The sequence below is a fragment of the Platalea leucorodia genome (genome assembly GCF_965183815.1).
Source record: "Platalea leucorodia genome assembly, chromosome: 18".
NCBI classification, from domain to species: domain Eukaryota; kingdom Metazoa; phylum Chordata; class Aves; order Pelecaniformes; family Threskiornithidae; genus Platalea; species Platalea leucorodia.
In genome coordinates, this window is record NC_138840.1 from 10,124,990 (window position 1) to 10,151,695 (window position 26,706).

The window sequence follows — 26,706 nt, forward strand, 5'->3', positions numbered from 1 at the left end:
AGGCCTTCGGGCCCGTGACGTACAGTCCCTTTCCACGACGTTGGAGAACAAGCTGGGCCTCGAGTCCGCAGCCTGCATATTCCTACTGCTTCTCTGAGCCCATGGGCGGTGACGGAGGAGATAAACCATGCAGGAAACAGCTCTGACACTCAAAATGGCTGCGGGGGGGTATGGGGAGACGTGCCAGTCTGCGCGGCTTGGGGGGAGAAAGAGAAGAGAAACTCTTGAGCAGTTACTTAAGATACCTTTTCTTTATTTTTTCCAGTTGTAAACTTGAAAAGTTTGAAGTGAGTGGGGCACTGAGTTGGAAGGTGAGTAATATTGCACTAGTAATGTAATATTGGCTGTGCATAGTTACAGGGTTCTCTTAATAGTTTATACCTTAAATAAGCTTGAGCTATTTCTAAGTGGCTTACGGAAACTGAATTGGATCGGCTTAAAGTAATTGAATACCAATGCAGACTTTATAGACATTGTTTAACAGTGAAAGCTTAGCTTAGGCGTTCCCTAGCTTCTAAGATTTTGTTGGATTTTGGATGGACGGGGGAAAGAGGCTGATTCCTTAATCTTCTTAAAGAGGGGTAAAAAAAAAAAATCCTTGGGTGAAGTGGAGGTGAACGATATTTGTTTGATTAGCTTGAGGCCTTATTTGTGTGGTATGGAAACTGGGGAAAGAGCAGAAACAAAATTAGTGGAAAGTCGTGAAGCCCCTGGCTTAGACCCCTGTAATTACTCGTTCCTTCATGTTAATCACTCCCAGCAGACATACTACCCCCTGTGAAGAAGAAAGTATTGTTAGCGTGGGTTGCAGAGCATTGGGATTGTACTGGGGGAAGGCACGTGGTAAGCATTTGTCACAGTTAGGACTGGGAACATGTGGCTGGACTTTGCCTGATCATCACGTACCTAATCGGTTACGTGCTTCTTGCCAAGCAGTAAGTGTTCTTATTTTTTTTTTCTTAATTGTTGCAGACACTTGGGATGACACAGTAACAACAGAAAAGAATCCGTGTATCTAGTGGGAGAGGGTAAGTATATTGAGAGTACCAGCCCGAATAATTACAAATAGAGGTGATAGCTAAGGTTCAGTTCATGCAGTGTGTGTAATAAAAATGTAGCTACAGAGACCAGAATGGCTGGAAGCAGGAGAAGATACCTGCATTTGGTGGTAAGGAGATACCTTTGGGGTGCTCTCAAAGGGCGGGAGCCTGGGGTGTAAGAAAGGAATAAGAAAAAGAAGCCACGTGCTCTCTGCATGGACTCGGACTTGCTGTCAGCTGGCCTGTGGACCAGCAGCCCCACCCATCATTGGGGCCACCCTTGATGCTAGCTGCCAGCATGAAGAAGTGATTTGACCCAGTGCGTGGCGAGGACGTTCCTGGGGGCGCTGATACTGGAGGGGTGAACTCACAGGTCATGGGTGAGAGCAGTAATTGTGCATACATCTTACCTGAAATAAGGCCTTAAAAGTATTGATTTGTAAACCTGTATCTAGCTGCAGTAGAGAACTAAATAAACTTTACTGTATTTTGCTTGGTGTGCATTTCTTTGTGAGTGATTGCTCGGTTAGTCTCAGAATGTAAAAGAAATCCCAGATATTCCTGTTGGTGTCTCTAACTTGGAGTCAGAAGTGGGATTCCTCTGTGCTATTCATGTGTCCTCCCCGGAGTGTGATGGTGGAAGGTGCAGAAACCCACTTCAGACCCATGTTAATAGCTGTTCAGGCTGGATTAGGAGCAAGCAGTATCTTTAGTGTGGTTTTGGATCAGATTTACTTTTGTATCTGCTGCTAAGGGCTGAACCCAGAACAGTTAGTCTGTACCCCTGGTCCCCTGCTATGGAGGAGTAAGTCCGCTTGCCTGCAAAAAGGGAATGATGCCAATGGCATCAGCAGCTTCAGTGGCGGTTATGCTTAAATAAAGGGTTAAAACGCAAGGAGATTAATGGGTTACCTACTGCCACCCTCCAGCAGTTGGCTGTGTATCTCGGCCCTTGCCCCCTGAAACCCAAAGGGAAAGGGTCAGGTAATGGATGTGTGTCGCAGAAGAGTTCGGATCTAGCGCGTGTGTGCCAGGGTTGTGTCCCTCCCCGAAGGGTGGTCTGATCCCCTGGGCCACTGGCTATAGTGGCATGGGCACACAGGAACAGCATCTGTTTATAAGCAAGGTACTTGGTAAGGCTGGGCTGTTGGCTGAAGTAGTGCTGAGTACATAACTGGGAACTGATCTCTGTTAAAAAAGGGGCAATGAAATGTGAAATACATTATGTAGGTGTTTGGTCTGGAACATGGGAGGGGTGGATTTACATATTAACTGGAGTAAAACTAATCAGTGGAATAGGAAAGATTCATCTCATTAGATGTGACAGGACTCGTTGCAGGCATGGACTGTTGGTTTGCTATCTTGGCATTACAGAAATACAGTCTGGTTCCCACTTCAAGAATAAAAGCGGGTTTTCCACTTAAGGCAGTGGGATGATGGAAAGGTGGAGTGGTCTATAACAACAAATAGAGATGAGGATGGAGGACCACGACGGGGACAAAGCCTGTGGTTAGCACTATGTGCCCTAAACATTCAGCAAACCCCCATGGGAAGCCAAACAGATAAAGCTTTCAGCTTTATCTTAAGATAACGGAATTGTAATAATTATGAGGACCAGAAAGTTGTAAAACTCCAATAACTGGACTCTGAGGAGTCCTTACAACTCTAAGGAGTCCAGTTGTAAGGATGAATCTGTCTTGACAAATTACACCATCTTCAAATAAACAGAATCCTGGAACCTTACTTGGAATGTTTGGCACAAATTGCCAAAAATACTATAAATTGATCCCATCCAGTCCCAATTCCACACATTACGGTTGACAAAGTAATGGTTGAGTACTGACCACAGCTGGGAAACCTGCTGTCCAAACAATGTTTGACCCTTTCGAACAGTCCAATTGGGTCAAACGTGCTTAATAAAACTAAGTTGCTCTTCAAAAGGCAGGAACCTCTACTAAAGCCTTTTTATGTCTTAAAGATGCTTTTAATCCCCTGCTAGAAAGGTCAACTACTTTTCATCGACTCATGCAATCGTTATTTCCACAATTAGGCATTCCGGAGCTGGAGAAGGCCATCACCAACATCTCTGCTACACTTGAAGTGGTTCAAAATGCTACTGTAGATGCTTTCTACAAAAAATTCACAGTCTAAATCAAGTTGCTCTTTCAGTTAACTACCCAGAATCGATGGGCTTCAGACTACCTCCTAGCATCGCAAGGAATGCATTTGTTACTGAACTTGTTGCTTTTATACAAACCAATCCAAACAGATCGAATAGGGTGTAAATAATTTTGTATTTTCCATCAAATAGCTCAAGCACAACCTCTGTTAGATGGCATCTCTGCTATGGCCCTGGCTACTAGACGTCAGAGTGGGGATCTGCTGGATTTTGTTAATACTCTTTCTCTTGCTTTGTTATCATCATGCAATTAGTCTCTCCTTGTGTTAAATATCTTATTTTTTGCTGCAGATCTATCCCCTTACTACTGAACCTGCAGCTACGCAGACTGTAGGGATCGCTGCGTTTTAGAGCTAGGACGCCAGGACAAGTTATTTACGCGGTAACCGAGGCACTTACTGACCGGGAGTCCCCGCGGAAGCCTGCGCAGGGCCGCAGGGGCCTCCAGGGCGGCAGCAGCCCGCGCTGTCCTGCCCGCCCTGCCCGCGCTGCCGCCGGGGGGGGGGGCCGGGCCGGTCGCGCAGCCGCCGGCCTGCAGAGGGCGCTGTGACCGCTGAGCTGCGGGCGCTGTCCCCGCGCATGCGCGGTGAGGGAGGGGCGGCAGCGGGCCGGCCGGCGGCGGAGCGGAGGTGGGAGCGCGGCGCGGCCCCAGGGACGGCGGGCGAGGAGGGAGGGGGACGGGGAGAGGGAGGGAGGGAGGGGGGTCCCGGCGAGCCCCGGCCCGCCCTCGGTGCGTCCGGCAGCTACGGCGAGCGGCAGCCGGCGGGAGGGAAGGCCGAGCCGGGCCGTGGGCCTGCGCGGCCCCACGTGGGGCGGGGGGCGGCGCGGGGAATTCAAACGGTGGGAAGGGGCGGGGGCGAGCGGCGGGGGCCGCGGGCCGCTGGGGTGGGGGTGCCGGCTCATGGGGCCCGGACACGCCTCGTGGAGGCACGGCTCGGTCCGCGAGAGGCGGGGGGGGGGAACTCGCAGGGTGCTCCTTCCTCCGGCTCCCCCCGCGGGGCCATGTTCTTGCGTGGGGTGCGGAATACGCGGGCCTCAGTGTTGGTGGAGGCAGCGGGCCGGAGCCCTCCCCTCCCTTGCCTTGCCTGGTCTCTTTCCCCGGGCTGCCTTGACCCGAAGGGTGGAGGGGGGTTCACGTCTGCGCGAGAGTGGTTAAAACAGGCGAGACAGCCCCTACCTTTTTCCAACGTGGGAGTGGAGATCAGTGCTCAAAGCCTCATTCAGTCACCGTTCTCCTAGGAAATCCACGGTGATTTTTTTGAAGCGGGGGAGGCAGGGAGAAAAAGACCCCAAACAAATGATAGCCACACTGTGACTCTCCAGCAAAGCCCTGTGGGTGACCCCCTAACAAGGTGTCTTTGGTGTTTAGATCCGAAGCACTATGCCAGGGAAACGCACTGCGAAGAAGAGCCCGGTGCCAGAAGAAGAGTCTCCTGGAAGGAAGAAGATTAAAGGTCAGAAAAATCCCTGGGATTTTTTCCTCCCTGTTCCCAGGGACCGGCTTTAATGAAAGGGTTGTTCCCCCCGTATGTTATATATGTTATTTATCTCCCTTCTGCCCCACAGTCTGCCACCCATCCCACTGCACACAGCCTGGCCTGGTGCTGACGCTGGGGCAGGGGGATGTTGGCCAGCTGGGCCTGGGGGAGGACGTGATGGAGAGGAAGAAGCCGGCCCTGGTGCTGCTGCCGGAGATGATGGTGCAGGTGGAAGCTGGAGGGATGCACACGGTGTGCCTCAGCCAGACGGGAAAAGTGAGTGCAGCATGGAGGGGGCAGCACCCAGAGGGTGTGGGGAGGCTGAGCTGCGCTTCCCCACAAGGTCTGGGACGTGTCGTGGAGCAGGGGGTCTGAATTGGGCCCTGCTCTGCCCAGATGTGTAGCTCGCTCCAGTTCCAGGGATGAGTGTGGTCTCCGTGCCACGGACCACAAAATTTTAGGGGGTCAGAGGTATAATTCAGCCTGGTGGGTCTCTGTCACCTGGCTTCACACTCAACCTGTTGCCCCTCTGGGTCCCATCCTGACTGTCTTACTCTCTGTCTGCAGATCTACACCTTTGGCTGCAATGATGAAGGTGCTCTTGGGCGTGACACCTCAGCAGAAGGGTCAGAGACCACGCCAGGGCTGGTGGAGCTACAGGAAAAGGTGGTGCAGGTCTCTGCGGGGGACAGTCACACAGCTGCACTGACAGAGGACGGCAGGGTTTTCGTCTGGGGCTCTTTCCGGGTGTGTTGATTTCTCAGACACTGGAAGCTCTGCTGATGGTTGCTGCTTCTGTGACTCATGTCCTTACGTCTGTCTCTCCACTCAGGATAACAACGGGGTGATTGGCTTACTGGAGCCCATGAAGACAAGCTCCATTCCTGTGCTGCTCCAGCTCAGCGCACCCGTTGTTAAAATTGTCTCAGGTAAGCAAGGTCCTGGGATGCACGCGGGTCAGGCTGGTACACAAGGCCGTTGCAGCCCTCAGGAGGAGGTGAAGGTCCAGAAGGTCCTTGTCCTCTTCCTCCCTCCCTCCGAGCCAGGTACAAGGGTGTGCTTGCTCACCTCTGGCTCTTGAGGAAACAGACCTTGTGTCTCTTCTAGCCCCAACAATATTGTTAATATTTGACCCAATCTGATGTAAAATGCCTTACAAGAGTGCCCTTACCATGACCCCGTGGGGTCAAAGCACTCGCCTTCTTCTAGACTTGGGGAAGCTGATCAGAGCAGCTGGGGAACTTGTCCAGGCCCCAGGTGAGGTTGGGGGGGACCTGTTCCCCTAAATCTTCCCAGAGAAAGTTCTTTGGAGTTTCAGATGGGGAACTGGGATCACGAAGAGGGAGATCCTGGTGTTTTAAGTTGTGCCAGAAGCTGGCATCGAGGTATCCCCACTGAATTCTAGAAAGCTGGGACAGCTGGGATTTACATGTGGGATCTCAGCCCCTGGGTCTTGCTGGGTTCCTGGGGCATGACTCCTACTTCACTCATCTCCCCCATCTCCTCCCAGGGAATGACCACTTAGTGATGCTGACGGTGGACGGTGACCTCTTCACGTGCGGCTGTGGTGAGCAGGGCCAGCTGGGGAGAGTGCCGGCGCTCTTTGCCAACCGAGGAGGAAGGAAAGGGCTGCGTGAGTTGCTTTGGTGCTTGGAGGCTGTGCGGTGCTGCGTCCTTCAGCCCCAGCTCTGTGCTTTGCAGAGGAGCAGAGAGATCCAGTCTCTTCCCCTGCTGCTCAAGGGCTTGTGTGTAAATCGGTTGCTTGGATTCGGTGAGCTGGATCTAAGGGGCGATGAAAAGGGTGTAAATCACTAGACCTCCTATGATGCCTTGTCTCCTGCCCCCAGAGCGCCTCCTGGTCCCCCAGCGCGTCCCTGTCAGAGGCAAAGGCAACAGAGGCAAAATGCGCTTCCAGGATGCCTTTTGTGGAGCTTACTTCACCTTTGCTGTCACGCAGGAGGGACACATCTATGGATTCGGCCTCTCCAACTACCACCAGCTGGGTGAGCTTCACTTATGCTGCTTTGGTCTGGGGGTGGACCTCCCAGTCCCATGCTGCCCTGGCCTGGTGGGGAGATGCTGCTGGGTGCCCCAGATCCTGAACACCAAGCACCTGCCAGACACACCAGAGCTGGAAATTAGGGTGCGGGATCACCCTGCATAGCTCTGGGTTTGGGTCCCAGCCCCTGCAGCCAGTGGGCTTGAGCAGAAATTTGATTTTGGGGCTTGGGGGGCTGTGTTAGCCTCTGGTGGGGTGAGCCCCAGGGTGGATGGCTCAGTGCCAGTGCCTGGCCTGGGCTGTCCGTGCCCGCAGACCTGATCTGCCTGGGTTTCTGCATCCCACCCCGCAGGGACCCAGGGCACCGAGCCCTGCTTCTCCCCGCAGAACCTGACGTGCTTCAAGAACTCCACCAAGTCCTGGGTCGGGTTCTCTGGCGGGCAGCACCACACGGTGTGCGTCGACTCGGAGGGTGAGCGCTGGCATGACGGGCAGGCTGGGAGTTGCACAAAGTGGGACAGGGGGAACTCCCACGGCCCTTGTCCTAGCTGGGGAGGTGTTGGGGTGAGGGTGACATGCTGGAGCCCTCCAAGTCCTCAGTGTTCAAGGCAACAAGGGTGGCGTGAATTTGCAGCAAAGGGCAGGGAGCATGACAGGAACCCAGAGTGAACTCTGCTCTCACAGGCTCAATAGTCTCTCCAGGCACCCGCCCACCCTATGGATTTTGGAGAGCTCGAGGGTCTCTATCCCACCCTGCATCTCCTGGTTGGGATCTAGGGTGTGGCAGGGAGGAGTGATGCTCCTTCATGAGTCAGACCTGGGGGAGAGGGTGTGGCTATGGCCTGCTGCGGGCTTCTGCTCCCCTTGAGTCACCTCTCCTGTGTGTCATGCCCCAGGTAAAGCCTACAGCCTGGGCAGGGCAGAGTACGGCCGGCTGGGCCTCGGGGCAGGGGCGGAGGAGAAGAGCACACCCACGGTCATCCCGGAGCTCCCCAGCATCTCTTCCGTCGCATGCGGCGCATCAGTCGGCTACGCCATCAGCAGTGACGGTGAGTGCCGGGGGCCTCCTTGGGCTTGGGAACACTGCCCTGTGTATCCTCCCCACCCCTCATCCATCCGTCCTGGGGCTCTGCCTAGCCTGGCCCCCTTGGACCCGGCTGGCCCCGCGCAGCTTCATTGCATGCTGCTGGCTGGGTCGGTACTGGAGCCAGGTCCTGGCTCTGATGCAGCCCCTGCTGAGCCCCCAGCCTGGGGGCAACTGGGCAGCAGCTGCTCAAATATTTTTGTGGGCCCTTGGCAGCAAGGTTCATAACAGGGTGTTGACCAGGAGAGGGTTGTTGGCCTTCTGGTTCCTTCTCTGCACCGTGAACTCCGCTGCTGCAAGACCTTTGTGCTCTGGTGCTGTGTGTGCTTGTGCATGGTATCTGCAGCCCACGGCTGTGGGAAACACTGGGCAAAACACTGCCTTGGCTGCGTGATGAAACTCCTCTTTGAATTGCCAAGCACTGCTCCTCTTCCCCCTGCATGTGTCTCTGGCACCCATCGCTCATCCCCCTCCCCGGGTGTGAAGTCCCCTTGGGTTTGGCTGCTGGGTTCCCTTGTCACCCCATCGTGCAGCCACTTTGAAGTCAAAACTTGCATCACCTCCATTGCAGGACGAGTGTTTGCCTGGGGTATGGGCACCAACTACCAGCTGGGCACAGGGGAGGAGGACGATGTCTGGAGCCCCGTGGAGATGACGGGCAAGCAGCTGGAAAACCGCACAGTCCTGGCCGTGTCCAGTGGCGGGCAACACACTGTGCTGCTGGTCAAGGATAAGGAGCAGAGTTGATGAAGCGATGCCATGCAGCCAAGCCCTGCGGGATCTCGGGACCCACACACACCCCCCCCACCTTCCGCCTGGGTCAGGCAAGCGGTTTCCAGCTCTGGTCTCCCGCTGATGGCGGTGGGGAGGGCAGGAGGCTCTCAGAGTTGGGCCCCAGCAGTGTTTGCGTGGCTGGAGCAGGGCTCTTCAGGGATGCTCGTGATTTCTCCCTGCAAGTGTGTGTCTGTCTTCCCATGGTGCCCGGTGCTCTGTCAGCTTCCCTGGGTCGGCTTGATCCTAAACTGATCTCAGCACTGTGGCTGGATGGGTTTTCCACTTCTTGGTTTTTTTGTTGCGTGGGTTTGTTTTGTTTTGTTTTTTAATACTTCCTAGCCCAGCAAAGCTGAGGGCCTTGTTCTTCACTACACAAAAGAGTTTGGATATCAGGCTTTCTGAGGTCCCCATGTTCCCCATCTCTGGGTGCTCCTCCGTCCCCTTAAGCCAAACATCTTTTACCTCTCCAACTTGGATTTGTTTGCTGCCACCCACAAAACCCCATTGGGCTTGTTCTGGGTGAGATCTCAGTCCAGCAGAAATGCTCCTGGGGACACCTCTCCGCTCACACCCAAGACTTGTGGCTGTGGTGAGGAGATGCTGCCGGGCAGCTGGGAGGCTGCAAGGGGGCATGTCACTGGACAATGCGTGGCCCATGCTACGTACAGAGCTGTGGCTGCTGGAAAAGGGGCCTTCTGCCTCCTGTCTGTCACCACTTATTGGTCTGAGCCAAAACCTTCCAGGCAGCGAGGCCGGGAGCAGGTTCCCCTGCTCCCTCCTGCCTGAAGCAGCCACATCCAGTGGTGCTTTTTTGCAATCCCAGCTGCTGTTGCTCTTTCCCATTGCCTTCGGAAACCCAATAAAATCCATCCCACAGGTGAGGACTTCATTATTTTAATTTTCTCTCTTCCCTTTGCTGAGGAAGGAGCTTCATTTGCTGTTAGGGCCTCGCTGAGAAGACAGAACCAAAACCCAGCTATGCATCAAATCACTTGAAACAACGGGACTTGCTCCTCTCCATCGCCTCCGGTCTTAGTCCAACTGATCTCGCTCCTTGTGCCCGGCCTGCCCCATCTTCTCTTTCTGTGCTGCCTTCCAGGTACCTGAACTGAGAAGGGGGTCTGTGAAGATTAAATTTTATATGTTAAGTTATAGCAATAGGGGGAAGCGGGGGGTGTGTGCAGGGCGGGGGGCTGGGGCTTGTACAATGGCTCAGAATAGGTTGAATTTTTTTAAAAGAAAAATGTAAAGTATTTTGGTTGATTAATTGAGGAAGAGAGGAAAAAACTGTAATCTTTTAACATTTGGAATAAACTGAGTTTTGATAAACGTTGAGTTTTCCCGTGGTTTGGAGGGGTTGGCAGCCCTCCCGTGGGCACGGGTCTACTCTGGGCTGATGTTTGAAGGATGGTAAGGCCAGGAAGGGCTGCTCGTGTCCCTTCCTGCCACCTCTCACCATCAGCCCTGCAGTGTTCCTGTCCCTGAGCTGCCACGGGAGCTGTGCTGCCAGCTGAGCTTTGGCGTCTGCACTGAGGTGGCCCCGGGGAGGGGAGCCCAGGGCTGAGCAGAGGCTCAGCATCCTTCAGCCAGTGCTCAGCAGGGAGATGGGGACAGACTGAGGACACCGTGTGGCTGCCGCAGCGTGGGGCCAGTCCTCTGTGGCCATGGCGCTTGGGGACAGGTCGAGATGGGTGCTTGCTTTGTAGGGGTGCGGGGCCACCCTTGGGTGCTGCTGTGGTCTCAGCCTGGCCACAGCTGTGTCCAGCGCCATATGCGGGTGCGTGTGTGCAGTTGTGGGACGTGGCCACGGGATGGCAGCAGGACAAGGCGCTGGGGACTACTGAACCGCTGGACTGGGAGAAGTGGGACAGTCCCCATGGGACCCTCCCCGTCCCCGTGGGACCCCTATTCCTGGCATATTTGGGCCTCCAGAGACACAGCTGAGCCTACCGGCATGGCTGGAAGGTGTCTTGGCACATCCCTGCTGGGTGCTCACAGCAGCTCTATCGGAGCTGGACACGTGTGTGTGCCGGCACAGAGACTGGCACAGACAGCACAAATTTCCACATCCTGGTGTGACCAGAGCCCCCGGTGTCTGTTCACTCTTAATTAGTTTGGGAGGGAGCAGGTTCCTTAATGCGCCTCTGGCTGGGGATGGGCTGGGGATGGGCTTTGGGTAGGTGGTTGGTAGGTACTGGGAGCAGCTCGGGCTGCCGGCGGCCTCTTGGCTCCACTGCTCCCATGTCTTTTGGGCTGGGGAAGGACGAGCTTTGACTTTGCAATTAGGGATAGCCTTAGTGTAGAGCAGGTGGGGGTCCAGCACAAGGCTAGGGGTGCTGCGGATGCCCACCTTCCCCACCACTAAAGACTGGTTTTGTGTTTGGTGATTGTGGTGCCAGGCTTGCAAAGGACTCAGGTTTTTTTCCCACGTAAGTGTGAAGGTGGGATGTGGGCCCATGGAGAGTGTTTTATTGCCAAGGATGGAGCCCGAAATTTGCCATCAGTGCAGGCTGAGCCATGGGCAAGTGCTCACAAATATCGTGGCTAATGCTGCTCCCTGGGGACCATCGCCCTCCATTTGATGCTCCTCCATCAGACATGATGGATACCTGATAGGGAAATTGCTCGTTGTCTCAGGCCTGATTCCCAGCAACAAGCTCAATGTTAGTGTCTTGTTTCCAAAACCAGCACTGTTATTTTTACATCCCTTCCAGGGAAAAACCCACCCTGACTTGCTCCACCACCCTTCTTCCCATCCCATTGTTGCCACTGTGACACACACAGCTGTGCCGGGCTCTGCAAAGGCCCACTTCAGCGGCTGTTTTTCATGCATCTTCACACCCTTTGCTTTGAACCTCACCATCCTATTTATAACTAAGAAATGCAGAGATGCTTAATAAAGGGAGAGATGGGACTCCTCCGGCATCAGGGTGATGCTGACAAGCCACAGTGGCCGCTCAGGTTGGAAGAGCAGCTTCTTGCTCTGCGCAGCTCCTGGTGCCTGAGTGGAAAGAGGCGGCCCCGGCCCCAGCTGTGTTGGGGCTGGGGCTGGACACAGATGGCTTAAATTGCCAGTTAAGCTGGGTTTGGGGAGCTTGAGGTGTGGGTTTTGGTGCAATTCCTGGATAATGTGGACACCTGCCAAACAGGGTAAGGAGTCTGTAAAAGTGATGTCCTGTTCAAAACCCCATGGAAAATGATTTTAGGAAGGACAAAACTTGCCCTGGTAAGGGCTGAAGCCCCCTGAGGCGTTGCTGGCAGCATGGAGGGGAAGGGGACGCACAGAGAGGGACCCAAGGGACCTGACCAGCCTGGCCGAGGCACTGCATCCTGGCAATCGCCCTGTCGGCAGCAAAGTGTTTTGCTTTGCAACCTCCCCGGTACAAACTTGGGGCTGGCTGGGGTTTGGCTCTCCCCTCTTCGTCACCCCTTTGGCTGCTGGTCCCTGGGACTGGTGTCCCCGGTGGGTGCAGCTCCGCTCCCAGCTTCTCTCTCACCATCAGCTCAGGGCAGCTCTTCCCAATCCCTCCTTCTCAGTCTCACCATTGGACAGGCAAGAGTTTCGTGATGCAAAACTGAACCAAGAAAACCTGGTGCAAGGGGTCAAGCTGGTACCTGGGGAGGCTTTTGCCCGGGGAGCCTGGCCCAGTGGCTCTGGTTGCACCAAGAAGCTTCCATCCTCTGAACTGGGGTGTCCCTATCGGGGTGCAGCACCTTCAGGCACATGCCAAAAGGCTGGGTGGATGGAGAGGATTCCTCCTCCCTGCTGCTGAGTGGGTTTTTCCTTGTTTCCTCAGCTGCTGAAAGCCTCCTGCTCAGTCATCCTATATCGCCTCAGCTGCCGGTGAGCTGGGAGCCTCTCGCGGTGGCTGGGCTCAGCTTCCCGAGCATGGTCGATAACCTCTGAGAACAAACGCCTGCCCAGTGTCTTGGCCAAGGGCTGGTTTGTCCCTTCTGGGTAACACCAACCCCAGGGCAGGGACACCCTTAAGGAGGGGTCAGTTCATGCTGGTCCTGCCCAACCTCCACCTCCTCCCCAAATTTCCTTGCAGTGCAAGCCAGGAGCCCCAATCCCAGTGCTCCCAGTTGCTCCCCATCCCCTTAGCATGGGCAGGTTTTTGCATCCAGCCCCCAGGTTTGGGCAATTTCTTCCAGCACGTGCATGACCGGGCTGGTGGCACCATCCTGTGTGGTCCCACCGGGGCTGGATCCTGCCAGGAGCTGATGCAATTCCTTCCTCCATCTCCTACAGCTGGGGACAAAACCCCAATCATTTCCAAATGGGATGGGATTGTTCCCATCCACCCATCCTCAAGGGGCTGGTCTTGCTTCCAGGAGGGGGAAAACATCCCCTCACAAGTAGTGAGCCCGTTGTATTTTCAAGAAAGAGGGGAAAACAAGGCTGGGGAAGAACAATAGGTTTTAAAATACTTGGAGCTGATGAATCAGCCTGCGTTGTCTTGGGAGCCAGAGTGACACTTCAATGGGAAGTTGCTGGAAATTGGGGGAAGGATGAGCCCCCACACAGGTGGAGAGGGTGGGTGAAGGAAAACAGCTTAATTGAGGAAAGGGAAATGTTTCATTAATGAGGTTTTTGTGCTGGCAGTTCAGCCTGAGGAGCAAGGTGGTGGTGTTTCGGGGATGAGGAGGAGGAATTTGGATCCCGTGGTGGGGTCTGGGGGGGACCCCTGGCTATGCCAGGGTCCGGCCTTGGTGTGTGGTGGAGGTTTTCCACTGCTGGCACAGCCAGACCCTTTCTCATTGCTGGGGGGTCCCTGGTGGGTGGCTCAGATCCCGCACTCCAGGTCCCCATCTGCTGCTATTCGAAGTGCGTAAAAGGCTTTTAATTTACAGACAAAAGATGGGAACATGGGATTTGGGGCTTTTAGCATCTGTGGAGGATGAGCTCTGGTGTTGTGAGGCTCTTTTGTCTCCAGAATAAAAGCACTTTGTGTGTTGTTTAAGGGATGGGTGGGTTTTTTTTTTCTTGTTTTTTAACATGTTGCTTTTTTGGATGCAAAAAAATCTACCTGTGCAATGCTTCTGCAGGATCTGCTGGGAGGGAATTGCATCTTCAAGAGGGTTTGGGGGATACTGAGTTGATTTCTTGTCTTCCTTTTCCTGCCTCAAAGAGGAAACAAGCTTGATTATTGCCAAGTTGCTGGCTGGTAGGGCTGTGTGGTTTTCCCTGGGCTTTGGGAGCTGGCTAATTAAGCAGCCTGCTGCAGCGTGTTGGGTCGTGTGGGTCTTTAATGATGAGTCTGCAAGTGAAGGAGAGAGTTTGGTCACTGCACCGGGTCGTCTCACCTCCCTGAGTCTTGTTATTAAGGCCAGGAACCTGGCCGGTATATCCCAGTATAACTGGGGTGCGCAATGGTCTGGTGTGGCTCATGGTAGAGGAGCTTGTTGTGTCTCTTGGGGACGTGAATTAGGTTGAAATAGCAATGTGTAGATCTCTCTGCCTCCTCCCAAAACTGCTGAAGTCCTGGTTCATCTCCTTTAACAGTCCAAAAATAGAGAAAACTCCTCACCTGGCTGAGGATATCGCTCCGGAGCTGGGGAACGGGAGCTCGGCACCTTCCCTGCCTGGAGGAGCCCTGGTGCTCCTGCGGGACACCAGCCACCCCTCCACAGCTGGTCCCTGGGCTCTGCATGTTCCTCCCAGTCCCACTTGCGCAGGGAACAAAATAGAATTTGTAACTATGAAAGGAGATGGTGGGAAAAAAAAAAAAAAGCCCTAGTAATTATTCATAGTATTTTTTTATTCTTTTTAAATGATGACTTGCAAGTTAAGAAGTGTCTCTTCAGGGCTGAGAGCCTGAATCCACCCCAGGCTGCTCTGGAGCAAGGGTGGTGGGAGATATCACCCACATCCTCACCAGGAAAGCCAGATTTACTCATTTCCATATGCATAATAATGCAATTACAAAGTCAGCCTAAACCTGTGGTGCAGACAAAGAAACAGGCAGCTTTGTAATTAATCACACGTGTAGGAATAAAGCCTGTTACATTAGGGTTCATTATTTGGCGGATTAATTAAAAAAAACAAAAACAACATTTTCTGCAGTAGCAAATATGTTATTAGACTGCGAAGACAGTCCCTGGAAATAGCTTGTAGGTGCGTGGCAGCTCCCGTGTGCTGGCATACGTTGCTGCATTATTCAGCTGGACTGCCTGCTGGTTTAACTGGGCTGTGAAATTGCTGGAGTCGGTACCTGGATTCATTTTTCCAAGGGTGCTGGATGATGGCGAGGGGTCTTGGAGTGGGGCTGGAGCAGCGATGCCCCTGCTAGAAATCACCTCCAGGCTGGAAATCCAGTTTTCACATCCACCCCATGCTCTTTATGGTTTTCCCGTTCTTTGGGAACTCACGAAACACTTAACAAATCGACACAGCAGAAGTGATAAATGCTTTAAAATCCAGTCTCATTAAGCAGGAGTGGAGTTACAGGCTCCAACACCGTTTTCCATTGCATTTTCACTAAATCCTCATTTGCATTTAAATTACAAATGTAATTTGGGCTGGAGTTTGAGCTGCTGGGTTATATCTTGATGACCGGCAGCAGAGGGATGCCTCGAATGCTGTTGGTGCAGTGCAGAGGCTTTTGGTTACAGGGGCTTGCAAAATAACCTCAGCTAAAGGGGCTTGGGGTTTTATGAAGGTGGGTTTTTCCCAGCACAGGAGAGTTTTCAAAACTTGAATTTAGAGGTGGTTTCTCTCCCATCACCCCCCAAAATGCTGCCCTGAGCAGGACCCTCCTCATTTGCAGTGCCTGAGAGTCAAAGGAGAGCTGGAAACTGCTTGCTATCTCTTATTTTATTTTATTAATTTTTTTAGAAAGCACAGTTCCTATACAGAAATGCCATCAAAAGCCCAAAATCACGAGGTCTGGAGCTGGAAATACTGGCTGAAGCGCTTTGCGAGGTTGCAGTCAGTGCTGCGGAACCAGCAGATTTGGGCAGGAGCCTGAGCTCCATCACACACAGAGTAGCAGGGGGCTGCTATAGCGGGGGGCAGGATGGGATGACCTGGAGTCACTTTAACTTCATACAGCTATAGACAGAGAGATACATATATATATATATATATATATATATATATATACACATACACACACACACACAAAAAGTATACGGAGTGCCCTCTGAGCATCCCAGCTGTGGCATGGCTCTGCATGGGCAGATATAAGCTCCCAGCGATGTTTCCCTGGGTCAGAATTTGACCCTGGTTTCCCAGACCAAATGACGGGCTGGTGGAGCTGGTTTTGGGTGGGTGCCGTTGTGGGGAGAAGCTGGATAAGCCCTCAGGCACCCGTCGGGATGCTGCTGAAATGGGCAGGCAGGTGATGCTCTAGGTCTGTGTCATTGCAAGGGCTCCAGTGCAGTGTTTGCCATTGGCGTTCCCTTTTCCCCAGGAATATTCTTTTTTTTTTTTTTTTTTTTTTTTTTATTCAGCAAAACCTAAGCTAAGAAAAGCCACGATCCTTCCTGTGTCCTGGGCTCCCAGCTCTGCCCGAGCACGGCTGCATTTAAAAAATTATGACTTGAAGCCTTTTAACCCACTTTAAGGCCATTGCAGGCACATCTCCCAGCAGGCTGGGAATTTGGCAGGCCTCCCCCAGATGGAAAGATCCCGTGGGGATGGGAAATGGGGTGGTTGAGCTTTGGGGTGTGGCCGAGCTGCCTGTGGAGTCCTGAGCCAACCTGCAGCCCCCAGCACTCACAGCTCAGTCCCCCCAACACGATGTTGTGTCCTCGAAGGGGCTGCACTGGGCCAGAGATGCCTCATCCATGGGTGATGGGGTTCACCTCCCCTGTGTCTCCCAGTTTCTTTGCTGTGCTCTCGGCAGCCACCACTGTTGCAGTTGGAAATGCTGCTCTCCTCCATGCCTTTACTAGCTTTGATCATGGGGCTGGTATTTCTAGGGGACACTGTGGCACTGGCTAAGGCAGATTAAAGAGACCAATGATTTTGGGTCATCATATTTTTGGGGTTACCCCCCCAAATTGAGATATCAACCTGGAATTCAGCTTCATGCTGAAGCCTGGAGTGAAACCCAAGATGTCCTGGTCCACAGCCGTGGGACATCCCACCCCTGCAAGAACATCCAGCCCTGCTAGGACATCCCACCATTGCCAGGACCTCACCATGAACCAGCACCAAACCAAGAGCCTTTTCCACCACATGGCACTGAGGGTTTTGCTCCCAGGTTGGGTGGAAGTGGAGAGCTGAAAGGTGGCCTCCAACTCCTTCTGGACACCTTAGTCTCTCTTCTCATGGAGCTGAAGCTCAGCCCTGTGGGACCCTGGGGGTTTTCCCCCAGTTCCTGCCCCAGAGCTGATCCTGCTTGCCCTCCCACACCCAGTGCTCCATGAACAGCCAGGCTTGCGGCAGCAGGGGATGAGCAGACCAGGCATGGCTCTGCCGGTGGTCCAGGACTCCATCCATGCCTGCAAAGGGATCCTGAGGAGTCCTGGGCAAGCACTGGAGATGTGCAGGCTGATACAATGACGAGCGAGAGGCTTTTGCTCAGGGCAAGGTGCAGGCAGACGAGGAGGATCACTCATGCACTTCAGCAGCGATTGATTTGAGATGAGCAATTTCACCCTATTTGGTTCCTTTGAAAGAGAAATTGGTTTTGGCTGCCTTGTTGGCTCTGCCTTCCTAATGGGGAGGCTGCAATTTCCACAGGCTCTGGAGAAAGGTAGGGCTGGTAAGGAGAGGTAATGACCTTTATTTGGCTAAATTGATGCAACTGGAAAAACCAGAGATGCAACCCAGGCTCTCCATCCAGCCCCCGAGACCCAGGTGCACCCAGGCGCTTGCCTGCTTCCTCCAGCTGCATCAATTTGTCCACTAAATGCTATTACCGCTCCCTCTGAGTCTCCTCCTCCTCAGCCCATTTGACCTCCTGGTCACAGCCACAATAGTGGGAAGGTGAGAGGAAGGAAAAATTGCGGCTCCTGGATGCTGCTCACAGCTGGCACGGGGCTGGCGGGGGTGATTCAAGGAGCAGAAGGGCAGGAGGACCCATCGGTCATCGTTTAGTGGCAGATAATGCAGTCCAGAGGTCCCTGGTCGGTGGCTCCTGCAGGATGCACTTCCTTGGAGCTTGGACGCTTCTTCGGAGGGATGGTTGCTCCATCCAAATGAGTGCTGAGCGTGAAATCCCAAAATCTCTGCCTCTTGCAGGCTGTGGGTCCTTTCTCGGTACAGAGAGCGCTTGCACTTCTCCCGCTTGGGGAATTAGGAAATGATGGTGATATTTTTCCCATCTTCTATTAAAAAAAAAAAATCCTATCCTTTTTGGCTTTGCTAAAGGAAATCTGGGCAGTGCTGTTGCTCATCCTTCACCCAAAGGGCAGGGGAGGGAAGGCCCTCACAGCACTGCCTGTTAGGCCATCCTAATTGCTTTAGCACTGTGAGAAGCTCCTCAAGTCCCCACAGATTTCTCACTTAATGAGATCTTTCTTAGGCTTAATGTCTTTGGAGGCAGATGGGTGAGGAGCAGTTCCCCATCACCGTGGTGGATGCTGGGGGAATTTGGCATCAGCATGTGGATATGGGGTGAGCTTGGGACGTGCCCTGCTCCGTGCCCCTACCCATCCCCTGGCTGTATCTGTATTCCCAGTATCACATCCATGTCTAGGGCTGCCCTGGCTGCAGTCAGAGATCTCTGAATAATACAGTAATGACGTTAACAGCAGAAAGTTGTCCTCTGGGTCCCATCCTGGTTGGAAGGACTCCAGTAAAATTTTACTATGGATCTGGAGCTCTTTGATAACACTGTCTCTGAAGTGGCATCGTTTTCTCTTCCCTCTCTGGCTGTTTCTTGGACACAGCTCAGAGGGGGATGGAGTGAGGCCCCATGATGTGGCATCACCTCCCGGCACAGTCCCCTTCTGCCATGGGAGCGTTTCCCCACTTGCCTCAGATTCTGATGCCATCTTGGCCCATGCAGGAGGAGAAGCACGTGGTCATTGCAATCATGGTGTCCCAGGATCCTTGGTCTTTGCTGACAGCCGCGTGTTGGAGAGTGACACCCCTTGTCGGGTGTACGGGGCTGCCAGCTCTCCCCGGCTGCAGTGGCAGCAGGAGCAGAGTAGCTCTGCCCAGGTTGCCTCTTGTTTTGGTCCTCTCCCTACATTGCTGGGTGAGTCCTGATTCCCCCATCCTGCATTCTTCAGGATGAAAAAAGTCTTTGCAGTCACTTGCTTTCAGTCTGAAAAAAAACCCAGCAGTGTTATTGAGCTCTGCTAGAGCTCCGTGGTGGTGACCTGGGTCACTTCTGAGCGCAGGTCGTCCCCTCCGTGGCCCTGGCAGCCCCGCTGGAGGCTGCCCACGTCTAGTCATGCCGGCTTGTTGCGTGCTTCGGAAGGGGTGCAGGTGGAGATGCACTCCCGTGTGGTGTTTCTGGCACGGGAGAAGCTGTTTTGGTCCACACGGGCTCGGAAAGGCAGGCAAAACTCTCGGAAACACCTCTTGAAATTTTCATCCAGGAAAGCGTAAAGGACGGGGTTGAGGCTGCTGTTGGTATAACCCAGGGCGATACAGAAATGCAAGCTGGCCACCACGTAGGGGTTCTTCTTATCTATGTCCACCAGCGTCCAGACAATGACAAAGATGTGGATGGGCGTCCAGCAGATGATGAAGGCTGCCACCACCACCAGCACCATGCGTGTGATGCGCCGCAGGTTGCGGTCTTTCTCCTTGGAGCCCGAGAGGAGGCGGACACTCTTGAGACGAAGGATCATCAGCCCGTAGCAGATGGTGATGACCAAGATGGGGACCATGAAGGCGAAGATGAAGACGCAGATCTTGGTCACGGTGTCCCAGTAGATGGGAGGATCAGGAAACTGGAGTGTGCACAGCACCATCCCGTCTGCAGGAGAGAGAATGATCAAAGAGGGAGCCGATGGAGTGTCTGCTATGAATACTGTCTGCTTTCTGCTTGGTCATGGCTGGGCATGTCCATGCTTGTTAAAAACACAAGGAGATGCATGCCCACCTGCCAGCTCTTTGCACAGATTCCCCAGGAGCTTTGTGCCACCTGCCCACGGGGTGCTGAGGGGATGTAGTGGGTGCAGTGACCCAGTGACTTGTGCCCTGCAGAGCCTCCTGGGCCATCCCCATGCTATCTCCTCCCAACCCCCGTGCTGGACACGTCCCCATGTCACCTTCCACTGAAACCTGTCCACTTCCTCAAGATGCCCAGAGCTTTCCTAGCAGCCAAGGGCTGGCATCTTCACACAGGAGCTGTGGATCTTAGTGTGGGCCAGTTGGGGACTTTGCAATACCATTGGGAGTGTTCTTAGGCACCTGATTTGCACCCCAGGAGATGGGGAGAGGCACTGGTCGGACTGGCGATAGGGAAGGGGGAGGACAATTTCTGGAACAGTTTCCAACCTCTGCAGCCACGATGGAAAATAACACCATGTTGATTTTTCCATTGCAGGGCATGCTTATGGTCCCATGGAGGGCTGCCCATCACTGAGCTCAAACCTGTTACAGGACCAGGTGGCTTGGGTTTGCCAGGTCACCCTCAGGATGGACAGATGGGACAGGAGGGGACCTTTCCCCAGAAGCCACTTGCCTTTTGACTTGGTGACTGCCATGGCCATGATGGGCACCCCAATGAGGGAGGAGAGCACCCAGATGCAGACATTGATGATCTTGGCCTTGGCCGGCGTGCGGAAGTCCAGGGCCTTAACCGGGTGGCACACGGCGACATAGCGGTCCACGCTCATCATGGTGAGGGTGAAGATACTGGTGAACATGTTGTAGTAGTCGATGGAGAGCACAACTTTGCAGAGAAGCTCCCCAAAGGGCCAGGTCTCCATCAGGTACTTGGTGCTCTGGAAGGGCAGCGTGCTGGTGGCCAGCGCGTCTGCCAGGGCCAAGTTGAAGATGTAGATGTTGGTGGCTGTCTTCATCTTGGTGTACCTGGGGGTGACAGAGAAGGGAGCCGTTACAGGTGGTCAGGGCTGGCTTACCATGCCCAAGTATGCGTATGCACACTCAACATGATGTGGAGGGGCACAGCCTGGCTTTCCCTGGCTGCTCACAAGGTGCCATCACCCTTGGTGGGCAAAGGTATGTGCTTGTGACGTGCCCTTCTGCAGCACCGATGTGCTCAGCACCTTTACAGATGGACCAGGGAGCATGTTGAGAAAGGACTTGTGTTCATGCATGGTTTTAGTGTGTGTTGAGGTCCCAGTGCCTGAGCACAGGGTTGCACTCACATGTGGGACCTTATCCAGCACCTGCAGAACATGGCTTAGACCCTGACAAAGCAGTTATTCCTTACCTGACCAGGGAGGTGACACTCATTCACAGGGCTGCCTTTATTCAAAGGAAATCTGAAGAAAATTTCAGAGATGTCACTTCTCCAATTAAATTGATTTACTCCATTTCCCTGAATCAGTTGCACAATGTCCTTTACCTCTCGAAACCTCCTTTATCTGATTTTCCACCCAGTAAATCGTGATTATCTAGCTTGCTTCCCTGTCGAGTTTACTTGCAGAAATTGGATCGATTACCCCCGGAAACAGGCCATCTGGAAGCAGCCCAATTAAGCAGGCTGGAGCTCCAGAGCCTTTGGGGAAGCCTGGCTGCCTTGGCCATGGCATGTGGCTCGAGGGCACTGTGCCTCTTTCCCCAGGGCATTCGGCAAGGGCTGCAGCCACCTGTGGTTGGCACGCCAGCTCTGGTCCTTGTCATATCACAGTAAGAGAAATGCCCAGTCCCGAGTGCCAAAACCCTTCCTGAAGGCATGAGGCATTGTTTTGGTGGGTGCCAGGGCTGGTAAGCACCATGGCCGGTGGGGATGGGTGCATGTTCTTGGAGTATCCAGCCCTGCAGGTGTTGCTCAAGGTGATGCTTTGAATGGCATGGTTGGTTTGAAACGGATGCTCATCCCTGCTGTCGAGGGTCCCCAAAGGGCAATGCGTTAGGGTTGGGTCAGGGTGGGGGTTCTGCAGCCGCCCCTGGGTTGTTTGCTAGGCTGAGGTCAGGGCTATGCCAGTGGCTCAAACCTCCCCATGTGCTCCTTCCAGCAAGTCCCTGTTGCTCAGAGCATCCTCCACAGCCCTGAGCTCATTTAGATGCACCCTAGTTAATTAACAAAAGTGTCAGTTTGAACACAAGCATCTTTGTGCATGGCTAAACCTGCCTGTAGCATCCCCAGGGTGGGGTTCAATCCTAGACAGAGCAGGGCTGAATTCATCCTTGATGCATGGGGGGAGACAACCCCTTGGTTGCCAGATGAAAAGATACTGGCACAGCTCATGGAATAACCCCATTGTGTGATGGGGTACGTGGAATAAATTGGGGTGAGGAGACTGAGTAACTCCCATCTCAGATGGTTGTTGCTCTGCTGCCCCAGCTGAAGACCGGAAGAGTGGGCTGGTGTAGGAAAGAGGTTCCTGAGCTTGACAGTAATGTCAATTCCCTTCACTTTATCCTTTTCTCCATCTCAGCAGGGTGAGATGTCAGTAGAGCCAGGAGATGGAGGCTGCAAAAACCATTTCTCTCTGGGAGAAAATAGCAGCTCAGACCAGCTCCCAGCCCCAGCGGCGTTCCCTTCTTGTTTGCCGTGGCTGCAAATGGCAGCCCCTTGCCCAAGGGTGGAAACATTTGAGTTGAACTTTTTTTTATTTTAAATACGACATAAAAAAAATGTCTTTTCCTTGAAAAGGCCTTTTCAGTTCTCTTTAGTGTTATTTTCCAACCTCTTTTGCGAATGCATCTCTTCTTAGAAAAGTTTCATTCCAGGTTAAACAAAAACCTGAGAATTTGTGTTATTGTCAGGTTTTGGCTCCCCTAGATTAAAAAATAATCATTTCAGGTAGATTCACGCTTTGATCTCTGCTTTTCGAGTAAAGTGGAAAAAATCGGTATTCACGCTGTGCTCTGCCAGGCGTGCTCGGCTGTGCTGGGTAAGCACTTCCCCAACCCCCTGCCAGATGTGCCGGGGTGGTGGGGCTGGGGGGGGCTGGGGCTGTAGCCCCCTCCCTGGGCAGAATGAGGCTGTGATGGTGAAGGCAAAGCAGCAATGGGGACAACTGGGATGATGGGGATTACAATTTAGCCCCTGGAGCTGGGGTTTTGGGGCAGGATTCAGCCACCTCCAGGATTGGGCTGAGGGTCGAACCCATGGCACGGGGTGGGAGGGTCCATCGTGGTGACCCCCCCCGAATTGCAAATGAAGCCACTGCTCTAGGAAAGATGTTTATCACCCGCAGCAGAGCAAACCGGCCACTTCTGCTGATGGAGCTCCCCGGGCTGCCAAACCCATCACAATTAAGTGAGTGCCTTGACTGGGAAGTTACGCACTTGAACGAAACAATCTGGACGGTGTCGATGGAGAGATGAGGCTGGAGGATGGAGTGAGCACAGGGCAGCTCCGCATTCCAGCAGCGATGCCAGCATCTGGACTCCAAGGTAGGGACCTCTTAGTTCTCCAAACCTCTTGGAAAATAAGTAAGTGAAAGAAACCACTTGCAAAACTCCTGGAGCTGCTAAAAGCCACCACCTTAAAGAGCCTGGCTTAACAAAACCTGCGCCCAGCAAAGGGATGCCCTTGCAGCCTGTGCGGGAGCTGGCGGGGGGTTGATGGGCTCTGCAGGACTGTGGGCACTCACAAGCCTGAGCTCACAGCTGCAAATTGCTTCCAGGGGTATTTTTAAAAGCGCCTGACAATGCAGTGGTAATTGCAGTGCCGGTTGCCATCAGGGCTGTTGGCCATGCTGCTGCCGGAGGGTGCTGGGGAGGCTGAGCTCCCTCTGGGTGCACGGCTGAGTTTTGGCTGATCCTGGGCAAGGAGTGTTTTGGGTTTTGGCTGTGCTCAGCTCTTTGGGGTGCCAGGTCCCCATTCGGGGAGCTCAGCTGGGGGCCGTGGAGCGGGGTCCTGTGTGTACCTGCTCCCTGGCACGCACAGGCTGTGCGGCATCCTCAGCGCTGCGTCCCCAGGGACCCCGAGGTCCCCAGGATGCGCTCCAGACATGCTTGCAGGCTGCCCAGGCACCCAGGCACCCCGCACAGGCCCAGTGGGAGGTGACACCAGGAGATGTCCCCAGGGCCACAAGGCAAATGCCCAGCATCTCCCCATCAGTGAGGTCTGAACCCAAGCTGATCCCATTTCACAGCCCTATCCCACATGGGCACAGGTTTCCCCCAGTGGAGCCTAACTCGTCCAGCTTAAATCCTGCCGACGTGGAGCAACTCTGCCAATAAACCCCTGTGAAACTCCAGGCAGGCTCGGCCACACGAGGGGCGAAGGCACAAGCTATGCTTTGTGCATGTCCGCAGCCCCTCCTGTCCCAGGGGCTCGGAGGATAGCATTTATTCTTTCCTTGGGAGATATGTTTAATTCCAGCATCAGCTGGTGGGTTGGAAAATGGGGGAGGGGGGGGTGAGGTGTCTAGAAACCACGGTGATGGGATCTGTGGATGCCATAGAGTCAGGCTTTCTAAAGCATGGGTAACATTAGGTTACTTAGTGAGTTAAACAGGGAGGATGTTGTTTGCACATTAAAGCCTTCTCTTTAAAATGCCTTCCCTCTTCTCCAAGAGCAGAACCAGCTGGAGGGGGTCTAATAACATTCATCCTTCACCATGACACCATAAATGGTGTATGTCTGCAACAGTTACCTTAATTTGCTTTTTCAGTCTAGGGCTGATTTTTTAAAGCTGCTTCAAGTCAATGAAAAATCCCATCCAGTGTTGGTTAGGGTCAGCAAGTGACACCCTCGTCCCGCTACCCATCTGCCTGCCCTCTCAGGTGGTTAAAAATACACAGCAGCACTACCCAAAGAGTGGGGAGCCAGGCGCAAGGGTGATGGGCAGCCCGGCATGGCTCATGGGCACGTTTCAGGCTGGTTTCCTTCCCCCAGTGAGTCACCGCATTTATTTCATATACAGGCAGTGCCAGGCTGTGCTGACCTCTTGTAACAATTGCTATGGACTGAAAGTGCTGGGGGGTGGGGAATGGAAATGGTTAAAAATGAGGATTCTAGGGGTCTGCCTAAATCCAGTCTCAAGCTCTGATTTGGCCCCCTGGGTTTTGGCTCCAGCTGGGGTTACAGCAGCCCCTGGGGTGATGGGAATTGGGATTAACCCCATGAATCTTGGGGACACACACCCACCCCACCCCACCCCAGGACAAGCCCCCTCCAACATGGGAAGGGGTGCATTGAAGTGCAGGGACGCAACGAGACCTCTGATACCTCCTGCCAGGCTGGAGATGGTGAAGTCTCTGTGCCATCACCAACCGCGGTGTGATGGTGAGCACGGCTCCTGCCTCCGCTGCCGTCCGGCCCCGTCCTCCATGGCCAGTGGGGTCTGGGGACCATGGAGGGCTCTGCCAGCCCCCACTGCCAGTGGTGGTCCTGTGGTCTGCAAGACTTGGCTTTATTGTCCTATATTAACTGCAGCCTCGGCAATGTTAACCCGTCTTACCCACAGAGGATCAACCAGCATCTTGGACAAAGAGGTGGTTCGTATGGGCAGGAAATTTTGCACCTCAGCAGAAGTGCTGGGCTGGGTACAGCAGTGTCTCACTGTGCCTCATCTGCCAAAAGGGGGGCATTGGGGTCCTGTTGCTTGTCCTGGGGTGCAGAGACCCAGCAGACCCTCTCCCTGCCCAGGGAAAGCCTCGGCAGAGGTGCCTCTGCCAGACAAGGAGTGGCTCCGGTGCCTGCTTTCCCACTGCAATGCTGGACGGAGTCAAAGTGGAGTTCAGGGTCCCCTGGGACATGAGTGGGTCTCTCTGCTGCTGGAGGGGACCAGGGGCCAGCTCGGCTGTGGTGCAAGCTGGGCTGGGCAATGCAGGCTCCTGCTCTTTGTTAGAGAAAAGCAAGAGCCAGCCGGCTGCAGGAGGTGCCGACAGCATGAATACCAGCTCGCAGCAGAGCCAGGAATGGGCTGGGGTGGGTAATTCACGCTTTGAGCATCTCAGTCTCAGTGATGGAGTGGGGTAGGTACCGGTGGGAGCCCACCAGCCCCTCTCCCCTGGCTGTGGGGTGGGTGCTCAGGGGACTCGGGAGCCTCCCTGCAAACAGGGCAGCTCTTAGCAGTGACATTTGTGTGTTGGAAATAAATACCCCACCAGCCTCTCACCTCTCCCAAGCCACAGCATGACCTGCCCTGCAGCTCCTCTTCCCCCAGCTCCCCACACAGGAGCCACGAACACGGCTGCTGGGGCCAGGGTGTGTCCCCTAGGCACCCCTCCCCCCCCCCCCAACACTGGCTCCCATGCACTCTCCATCCTGCTCCATGCACATACAGTCTTTGCTTTTTCCTCTTGCACAGCATCTGGACATCCTCCACACACATTTGTGCTCGCACACACACTGTTCACACACACATCACACTCACCAGCTACACCCATCTCGATGCCACCTGTGCTAACTCCTGCTCACAAGCACTCCATGCACACCCACCCTTGCTCCTGTTGCTGTCTCACACTTGGTGCACACTCACTTCTGCCACTGTCTCACACCTGGTGCACAGCCAGTCCTGGGACACACTTGCTTCTGCTGCCATCTCTCATCTTGCACATGGTGCACACATCCCCATTGCACACTGGCTCCGTCTGCTGTCTCATATGTGATGCACGCTCACCCCAGTGCACGCTCACCCCCCAGACGCACCTTTGCTCCCCCTCTTCACGCCCTCCCCGGCACCGAGGCTGGCATGGGGTGCCGCCATGGCACCCCACTCTCACCTGACAATGCCGTACATGACCAGGATGTTGCCCAGCAGCCCCACCACACACACCACGGAGTAGAGTGCGGTGATGACGATGGCAATGAGGATGGAGGTGGCGTTCTTGGCCCGCTGTGGCCCCGTGTCGTTGGCCCCGGGCAGGGGGGCCCAGGCAGTACCGTTGCCCCAGGCGGTACCGGCAGCCGTGGGCAGCTCCGTGGGCAGCTCCATGGCCCGCGGGCGGCCGCGGCCCCGCCGTGGCCGCCCCGCGCATCCGAGCGTCCCGGATTCGAGCCCCGCTCCCGGCCAGCGCCGCCGCCTCCCGCACCCGCCCGGCGGCCGGGGACGCCTTATAAACCCGGCGTGTCCCCCGAGCCACGTGGGGCCGGGGGCGGCTCTGCCCGCCTGCCTGCCCCCACCCCTGCTTGCCTCCCACGCACCAGCAG

General features: G+C 54.4%; 3 protein-coding genes across 12 annotated transcripts in view; 2 read left to right on the forward strand and 1 right to left on the reverse strand.

Annotated features, from left to right (window-relative positions):
* PHACTR4 (phosphatase and actin regulator 4) overlaps positions 1-311 on the forward strand; it is a 78,467-nt gene extending 78,156 nt beyond the window's left edge. For all 7 annotated transcript variants that reach the window (XM_082329790.1, XM_082329792.1, XM_082329794.1 and 4 more), the window contains one exon: positions 266-311. The gene's annotated coding sequence lies outside the window, so the exon portion shown is untranslated. The remainder of the gene's footprint in view (positions 1-265) is intronic.
* Positions 276-19,242, forward strand: RCC1 (regulator of chromosome condensation 1). 4 transcript variants are annotated; one of them, XR_014230131.1, is made up of 12 exons: positions 276-311; positions 973-1,028; positions 4,589-4,673; positions 4,786-4,973; positions 5,265-5,444; positions 5,530-5,626; positions 6,208-6,330; positions 6,545-6,700; positions 7,049-7,168; positions 7,593-7,745; positions 8,352-9,653; positions 19,160-19,242. XR_014230131.1 is itself a non-coding variant. In XM_082329797.1 (10 exons), exons 2-10 carry the CDS (start codon positions 4,601-4,603, stop codon positions 8,525-8,527), a joined length of 1,266 nt encoding a protein of 421 aa, XP_082185923.1. In that variant the 5' UTR covers positions 3,511-3,601; positions 4,589-4,600; the 3' UTR covers positions 8,528-9,741. The 4 variants fall into 4 exon arrangements, 1 of the variants encoding a protein (XP_082185923.1); XR_014230132.1 differs by lacking the exons at positions 276-311; positions 973-1,028 and adding an exon at positions 3,511-3,601; XR_014230133.1 differs by lacking the exons at positions 276-311; positions 973-1,028 and adding an exon at positions 3,770-3,848.
* OPRD1 (opioid receptor delta 1) lies at positions 18,905-26,491 on the reverse strand (the record flags this gene model as incomplete). Its single annotated transcript, XM_082329798.1, has 3 exons — positions 18,905-19,437; positions 20,149-20,498; positions 26,280-26,491. 3 exons carry the CDS (start codon positions 26,489-26,491, stop codon positions 18,905-18,907), a joined length of 1,095 nt encoding a protein of 364 aa, XP_082185924.1.
* Between the last annotated feature and the right edge of the window lie 215 nt (positions 26,492-26,706).